We start from the raw sequence: 8,447 nt of genomic DNA, 5'->3' as shown, positions 1-8,447 counted from the left end.
TTCTACACTCATTTTATCTCTTGGAGCACAAAGTAATTGTCACCGCCTACCATTACAAGCACTAACCTTACACCACTGCTATTACCACCACCATTGAAACCACTATTATTGTCACCACCGCCACCACCATCGTTTTCGCCACCGCCAGTACCACCACCATTACCAAGGTCGCTGCCACTGCCACAACACCTGCCACCATCACCCCAACTTCCCAGTCTATTTTTGTCATTATACACAATTATATCATTTTTACATTAAATTTTACCAAATGTTTTTTACAATGTTTTTCAAACTCACAACACTTTTAAAAATATAGTTTATCAAACACTCAACTGTTTTATTTTACAACTGATTATTCTTAAAACACAGCAAGATCAGTTTTTTTCTAAAAGCTCATCAATCCCAAATTGACCCTAAATAACTGAATTTTTGTGATCCTTATGATTGAACAAACATGGAAAAGGAAAACTAACCCAACTTGGACCAATGGGAATAATAATAATAGACCGAATCGTTAGGTTGGTCCTTTTGACAAATTTGCCAAAATGTTTATTACGTTTTGATTGAAAGCCGAGGACCAATAATATTAAGCATGACCTGACATGAAAAAAGCAATGCCTCATTTAAAAATTAGTTGGCAATGTTTTTAGAAGCGATGTTTCTAGTTGCGCTTCCACATAAATAAAAGGAATTTTAACGAAAAGTTCATAGTACTGTTCAAATCATATTTTTACACTAAAAATCAATCATGTACTATTCACTTGTCATTAAAACTTAAAATTTTCAACATTTTTTCATTATTCGTGCACTGCACGCAAAACCTGAATCTTTAGAAGTCGGATTTGGGCGCGCAAAAAGCAACATGTCGACGTGGACCTCCGCCCACAAACACATTCGACCCTCCCCATTTGAATTTTTTCTCTCTTACGGATTCTTTTTCCTTCCTGTGCACGATACTGCTATTTTTAGGGATTGAATGGAGACTTGAGATAAGACGTGAAATGTCATCGTACAAAGAAGATTAATGTATTGTACAGTCTCATTCGCCTAGATTCGGTAGTTCAGAAAAATTATGACCGCCCAACGTTCAATCTTTTCAAAAAAATTACAACCGTTACAATTCGATCTTAATGTAAACAGCAACTTTTGTTATTGTACTTTCTTCTCAACTGTTGAATGAAATTGAACGGCAAGTGACTACACTTTTCTTAGACCATAAAGTCTAAGAGAATCTTATGACAACATTTGCTTGGCTTATGCAGAGCCATTCTTTGTTGCCAGTGAGTACAATCCAGACACATTTGCAGTGCCACAGTAAATCGTTAAGATAACAAGAATATTTTCTACACATGTTCTGTAATTTGCCTGCAAAGATGACTCCTTACAAGTAAGAAGCCAAATATTTGGAGGCCTGTTATAGGAGGAGGACGACCATGGCACGGGTCAGCACCGCAATGGCGTTCCGTGCGATGTAAGTTATTCTTCCGTAATAGGCACATTGCCATGATAAAGTCTAAATCAGAAGAATACAGATCCTCCCGAGATTTAAAATACTAGAAATTCAACTCAAATAAACTCCTTAACATACGAACCATACAGAAAAGAGAGCATTACTGTAAACAAACGAAATCGCTAATACTACCCTCGCATTATAACCTTCACAACAGATAATTTAACACGCTATTTGTCGCTGTTTGTTCTGGACACTAAAGGGCAGCTGATTTATTGCGTCGATTGAAGAAGACTTGATCTACTCTGACCCTTGCATAGGAGCTATCTTGTATTGGTTCTGTGACGATAAATCATTCGTTAAATCGGATCATCCTGAGTTCAAAAACCACAAAACCAACATACTCACCACTAGCAATAACACTTCTATAGTTTCTTTCATAAAGCGATTCTCGATACCAAAGATAAATGAAAAGCAATAATCATGTACAATAGAATTGTAACACAAGCCAAACAGACGAAGGCAGAAATGTCATCGGAACATTCGTCTCATGTTCTCCCTACCCAAAATTTAACATTATTGAAGCTAGACTCAACTACTGGAAAGCTCGAAGCGGAACTAAAACACAATACAGTGCTCATAGTGGCTTGCCCACATCTCATTATCTCCCCAGCCAAATGCATATATTATAGCACTAGCCTTAACTATTGGAAAGCACACACCTACCTAGCATGCATTGGGTGAAAAGAAAAACATAGCAGCAACTACAAACTCTGCAGAAACTTTCAACAGACGTTCAGGGTGGCCAAAATTACACCACTGTTTCATGTCAAGCCAAATTAATGTATATAAGCAATTACCAGAAACATATCACTAAAACCATGCATGTTTAAGTGTAGGAGTGCAGCTTTCACTTTATTTTGCATAGAGACAAGGTTATCCATTTTCCACAAGCAAATGATCATCCAGCATATATTTGCAATTCTATCAGTGACAGGCACAATTATTACGTAAAATTGCAACTCTGTATCTTTAACCGAAGTGAAAATAACCCAATCAACCAAAGCCAGGAATAAGATTAAATCATGATGTGGAAAAAAATTGTCAATGATTCTTCCTGAAGAACCATCATTTGGCCTTGCACAAATCATGCTCAAAACATGTAAAGGAATAGGGAGCTTTAATTGAGGGTTCCATCATACCACACTTGGAGGGCCCACTCCTCATTGTGTTTCAACGATCCAAACCATCAGTGTTTAGGTCTTCCCTCAAAGTTCATCCTCGCATTTACCCACTTAATTAAACGATTGTCATTAGTGTTTTCTTGAAATATCATTTTCTTGGGTACAACTAGATCTCTTAATGGTTTCGGATTTGTCAAATTTTATGCAAGGATGTTGTTCAAGGAAATACCTAAAAAACACAGTTTGGATCTCAAAATACAATCGGAGTGGGGGCCTACAAGGTTTCCATCAAATAAGGTTATTTGTGGTAGCCCTCAATAAAAGAGAACTCTGCAAAGGAAAATATCATAAATGTATTGCTTATATATAGATGGAAATGATAATAACTTATACGGAAATATATTGGCGATAAAAGGACAACCGTCTATTATTTGAACAACGATAAGTATTAAGGAAACTTGATTAAAAGAGAAAAAAATTCTGAAAAACAGATAGGTATGGAGAAATAAAGAGCAAGATATTACTTGAGAATTTGAGTAATTCCCTCCTTGGGAGAAAGAACCTTGGCGAGCAATCTACCATAAGAAAAATTGCCACCATAAGAACAAGACAAACTTCCATATAAATTACAATCCCCTGATAGAAGTAAGCACACTTTATACCCACAAAACAAAAAAGACCATCGCTTCATTAATAAGATTAAACCATATTCAACCTGAGGATTTGGACTTGGCTGAACATCTTTCTTGGAAGATGAATCTCCACCCTTCCCCGAGCCCTTGGTATCACCCTGTTACCCCACACACAGAAATCTGATTACAAGCGAAAAAAATGCAAACGGTACAAATTATTAAAACGGCTGCATAAATAGAAAATGACGGTCTTAAGTTTAACTCACCTCCACCTGAAACATCCCAGTCGAGCCAGAAGACAACCATTGAAACCAAAACCAACAGTGTATTAGTCAAACCCCAAAATGAAATGTTACTAACAAATTTACCAAATTCGAATCGACAACAAATGAGATAAGAAAACACTCGTTTCGCTTAGCAAAAAAATCAAAATGAAATGTTACCAATGAATTACCGAATTCGAACCAACAACAAATGGGATCAGAAAACATTCGGTTTTGTTTCGCGACAAAATCAAAATGAAATGACGTTACTAATGAATTTACCAACTTTGAACCTACAACAAATGAGATAAGAAAACCCTCCGTTTTGTTTCGCAACAAAATCCGAAATTCTGAGATTAATTGAATACAAGTAATTCAAAAAATACGACAAACTAATGAGATCAATATTTTTCTCTTAATTTCATTTGCGGCTAAATTTTCTCAGCAACCAAACAAGTACGGCGCAACAACTTAGCAAACAGAGTTATACCTCTCTGTATTTGGTGAGGTAAACCTTGAGGGGGTCGATATAATCCTCAAAGCCTAAAGTTGCCATTGCCCAGAGCAAATCATCACCGTTGATCGTCTTCCTCTTCTCTCTCTGGCACTTGTCACTCGCCCTGCACATAATTCCACACCCACACATCAAAACAAAACCGACAGATAAATTTTTCAAAAATAAAAATGATAATTTACGATCAAAAATTACAAAACGACGTCGTACTCGGAGGTGATGAAGCTGATGAACTCAGAAACGCATTCCTGGACGGTTTCCTTGGCATCCTTCGCGATTTTGCCGTTCGCAGGAAGCGCCTTCTTCATGATACGGCTGATGTTGGCGATCGGAAGATACCGGTCCTGCTCTCGAACGTTCGAGCGCGGGCTCCCGCTCCCGTCGCCGCCGCTCTCGTGGCTGCCGCCGCCTGGACTCACGGGAGCTTCCGCCATTGAGACCCTAGCTTAATTACATCCAAAACAGCACAGAAATCACATAACGGAACCGAAATCGAAAAAATCAGAAACCCTAAACCCGCCATAATTAAGAGAGAGAGAGGGATGAAGGAGCAAGAGAAAACCTATTTGATTTTATTTGGCGCGAGAGATGGTGATTGCAGGGACGATTTTAGATCGGACGCTGGAAAAGAAAGGAGAGAGGAGACGACTGGGATGAGAGAGTGATGCTTATCAGCACCGTTGGTTTTTCCTTTTTTTATGTGCGGAGGAGAGAGAGAAAGAGGAGGGAGCGAATCCGTGTTCTGCTGCGGGTACGGCTGCGGCGCGGTGCATTCATAACGATTAGACCACGTGGTTTTGAACTTTCAGGTGGACGCTAAACGACGTCGTAGAAACTCCCTGTTGAAATCATCATTTGTGTGGCCCTGTAATTATCCAACCGACAAAATCGCGGTGGTAGGTCCTAGTTACCATTTTTTCACCATGACATTTACTGCGGTAGTTGAAGATTTTTAGGACAACGTCGGCATGTAGAGGTTAGGTAAAAGATTTTATAAATATTTAATAACAAGATTTTAGTCTTTGCAGGATTTTTAGTTGTTTGTACGGATTTTGTCCGTTTTAATTTTATTCTTCTTTCAATTTGTTGTTTTTGCCCGTTAAGTTGGGTTCGTGTGTTGTACAAGTTGTACTATTGAAATTGTTTTAATGAATATTTTCATTTTTTTCGAACATTTTTAACTCTTGTAAAGATTGGATTAGATTACAGAGTAGGTTCAAAGCATATTGAAAAACAAAATGAATGACAGCTTCCAAATTTCGTTCAAATTAAATGTATAAAATGGATTAACTATGAAGGAAACTAATCTCTTCAATTCTTACAAATATGGTGTGATTAAGAAATGATTTCTTCCATTACTAATAAGTTTTCTACTTTTAAATTAGACAAATCTAGAAGTTGACATTTAATTCCTCCCTCAAACTTATACATTGAATCTAGTGAATGAGTGAGAGCAATCTGATCATAGAAAACAAACAATGATTATGTATTCGTTGGTTCGAAATTGTTAATGGTTGTTAAAAATGAGAGAAAAAGGTTATTTGCATCACATCTATGTACCCTAATTTAGACAAATTTAGAGGTTGCCATTCATTCCTCATCCGACATGCATTAAATTTGGTAAGTATCCAATCCAACTAAAGACACCAAATAAAGTCCTATGTTGTTTGTCGACTTGTCCATCGATGTCTAATCTAACAAAGTTTATCGTTTGATCAAAAAAAAAAAAAAAAAAAAAAGGTATCCAATTTAGCCATATACACCAAACAATGTCCTAGAGTGTTTGTTGTTCGAAATCATTAATATACGTAAGGAACAAGACAGATTCCTTCATGATAAATCTATCTGCTACCTTCGACTTCGACAAATTTCAAAGTTGCCATCCATTTCTCATTCAACAATCGTTGAATCTAGCGAGTATCCAATTAAACAATAGACAATAAACAAAGTCCTAGAGTCTCCATCATGATAAACCCATCTTCTTCAACTTTGACAAATTGGGAAGTTGTAATTGATTTCTCATTCAAAATGCATTAAATCCAATTAGTATCCAATCTAACCATAGACACCAAACACAAGCCCTAGAGCGTTTGTTTGTCCGAAATTGTTAATGTATATTAGGCTTGAGAGAGATGGATTTCCTTAATGAATAATCTATCTACCTTCAACTTAAACAAATTTGGAAGTGGAGATTTCACTCAACATACATTAAACCTTGTGACTGTCCAATCCAAACATAGGAACCAAACAAAACCTAGGACTTTTTCTAGATAATCCTAAAAAGAAGCAATATCTTATGCTAGATATCCTCCATAATTCTCCCAGTTTAATGTGGATTCAATATCCTAAGGACTCTCTCCCTACTATTATAAATACACCCACCTAAGGTTCACATGGAAACACATACCTTGCTATCTTGTCTACTGCTTGAGCTAGATTTTATACTAGCTTGACCGCCAAAGACCATTTGGTTGGTACCACATTGGTATCTTAGATTAGGCCAAATATTTTTCCTAGTCCTTGTGGTGACACGACATTTTCAATGTGACCCTCATGGTGAAAATGTTGTTAATTAAAACCTCGTGTTGAGCATTGTTAGCAATTGAGGGCCAAATCTAAACTTATGTTAGTCTTCCGCTAAATAAACTCACGTGACTATCACATAGAGGGGTCAAATTGGTCATTTCAATCCAAATTACATCCCATGATGTGGACATCTAGGATGACTTACGGTTCAACTAAAATTAGATTTCACAGCAAAAAAAAACTTGTAAAACCATGTCAATGGCTAAGAGAAGAGGTGAAGGTGAAGTCGCCCCTAATTTCTTAAGTATTTAGTTTAGAAATCCTAATGCAAACCCTTGTTTTTTTTTTTCCAGTGCCAAAATGTCTTTGATCATGAGTTAGAGTCTTAATCTTATTTGAATTTGATTTTTTTTTTATATCAATTTATATCGGTCTGAATGCATATATGTCTTACAATTTTGTCTTTAATTGATAATTTGGTTTACCACTTAGTACGACAGTCTAGTGATATTTCTCTTCATATGTAAGTGAGAGGTCTTAGGTTTGATTATTGCCAAAGGTGAATTTGAACCACATTAATTCTAGCCCATTGTGAGTCTAAGCCCACCTCCTCCCCTTAGTGTAGATATTATCATTTGTTAAAAAAAAAAAAAAAAAAAAAAAAAAAGAAGATAATGTGGTTTGATGTAGGCCATAGTCTGGTAGTACACAACCTTTCAATTTTTGTCTTAATCTTCTTTGAATTTTAATTCTTTAAGTTTCTTATGCTCATAAAGTTCATATGAGGAGGGCAGACGTGAAGATGTGATTTTTCTGCAGTGCCTTTCACCCATCGTCTTTAATTTTGCAATGTCTTTCACCTGTTTGAATGTATATATACTGCAATGCCTTTCACCCTTTGTATTTAATTCTTTAAGTTATTCTTGTGCATTTGTGACTTTTTAGCATTATATAGGTTGAGATACATATGTTGTTAAATTGCAGGTGTTGATTTGTTTACATTAAAGTACGTTCATATGAGGAGGGCAGACGATATATTTTGATAATGTGGATTCAGATTTGTTGTCAACTCATGATTTTATTTTGTGGGAAACTAGATTATTTGTTTATTTTGTGGAAGATATTTTCAATGACTTTTTGTTATGATGAACCACAATATATTGTGGAAGACATACTTTTGTCTTTGTATAACTTTTTGGTACGGAAATTTAATTCTAATTGGTGGTGCTTTCATTGACAACCAGATTACTGTTCTCACCATAACTGAATGCTCAACATGTCCACTAACAATAACGCAACCACCATGGACCAGATTTGGGAAGCCTTGAAGAATATCCGCGTACCTGTTGATGATCTCCAAAATATTTCGAAGGCTTTTAGGCAGAGAACTGTTCAAACATTGTTGATATGGAAAAGTGGATAAAGGACCTGGAGACTGTTCGTGGAACCACTCCTCAAACTTAAGTTTCGACCTCCAAATTCGTATTCCTGAGTACTTCAACCCCGGAAGGAAATCCGGTTGAAACCATTCCCTGGCTTCAAGAGAAATTCCTGACCCCAACTAGCGAGCTAGGTTGCGTGATAATCGGATCGTCACTCATCGTTGTTGGATGTATGCCTTCAAAAGAATCAATATTAGTGAATTGCTTAAAGTGATACAATGATTAGTCCATTAATTAATCACAAAGGCAAGATCACTATAGTAGAATTACTAGATGTATTCTAGCTAATTGGTCCATGAATAACTTTACATACATATGAATTGTGGTAATTTCAAAATGGTAGTCTTCTCGAGCATATAGGTTAAAGAGAATCTCTTCATACATATTATCCTAAACAATGTTTCTAGTCGTTGGATTATGTGAGTTGATATCTTAT

General features: G+C 36.4%; 1 protein-coding gene across 4 annotated transcripts; it reads right to left on the bottom strand.

Moving 5' to 3' along the window:
• Positions 1 to 1,307: 1,307 nt before the first annotated feature.
• LOC103948836 (nuclear transcription factor Y subunit B) lies at positions 1,308 to 4,768 on the bottom strand. Of its 4 annotated transcripts, none has more exons than XM_048576985.1 (7): positions 4,606 to 4,768; positions 4,254 to 4,484; positions 4,020 to 4,149; positions 3,533 to 3,538; positions 3,350 to 3,424; positions 3,159 to 3,209; positions 1,308 to 1,789 (listed from the first exon to the last, which is right to left on the bottom strand). In XM_048576985.1, the coding sequence occupies exons 2-7, from the start codon at positions 4,475 to 4,477 to the stop codon at positions 1,751 to 1,753; spliced, it is 525 nt and encodes a 174-aa protein (XP_048432942.1). In that variant the 5' UTR covers positions 4,478 to 4,484; positions 4,606 to 4,768; the 3' UTR covers positions 1,308 to 1,750. The 4 variants fall into 4 exon arrangements, with proteins under 4 accessions (XP_048432942.1, XP_048432943.1, XP_048432941.1 ...); XM_048576986.1 differs by having other exon boundaries at positions 1,308 to 1,824; positions 4,254 to 4,488; positions 4,606 to 4,767; XM_048576984.1 differs by having other exon boundaries at positions 4,254 to 4,488; positions 4,606 to 4,767.
• Positions 4,769 to 8,447: the final 3,679 nt, after the last annotated feature.

The sequence above is a fragment of a genome, unplaced genomic scaffold (assembly GCF_019419815.1).
Source record: "Pyrus x bretschneideri cultivar Hongxiangsu unplaced genomic scaffold, Pyrus_bretschneideri_v1 Contig94, whole genome shotgun sequence".
In the NCBI taxonomy this organism is placed as follows: Eukaryota; Viridiplantae; Streptophyta; class Magnoliopsida; order Rosales; family Rosaceae; genus Pyrus; species Pyrus x bretschneideri.
Note: the sequence above shows the minus strand (reverse complement) of the source record. Positions and strands in the feature narration are given on the sequence as shown.

Coding starts and splice junctions, on each gene's coding strand:
- LOC103948836 (XM_048576985.1), bottom strand. CDS start 4,477: ATGGCGGAAGCTCCCGTGAGTCCAGGCGGCGGCAGCCACGAGAGCGGC. Junction 4,150..4,253: donor ATCAGCTTCATCACCTCCGA/GTACGACGTCGT, acceptor AATTATGTGCAG/GGCGAGTGACAAGTGCCAGA. Junction 1,790..3,158: donor GGAATTACTCAAATTCTCAA/GTAATATCTTGC, acceptor TTATCGTCACAG/AACCAATACAAGATAGCTCC.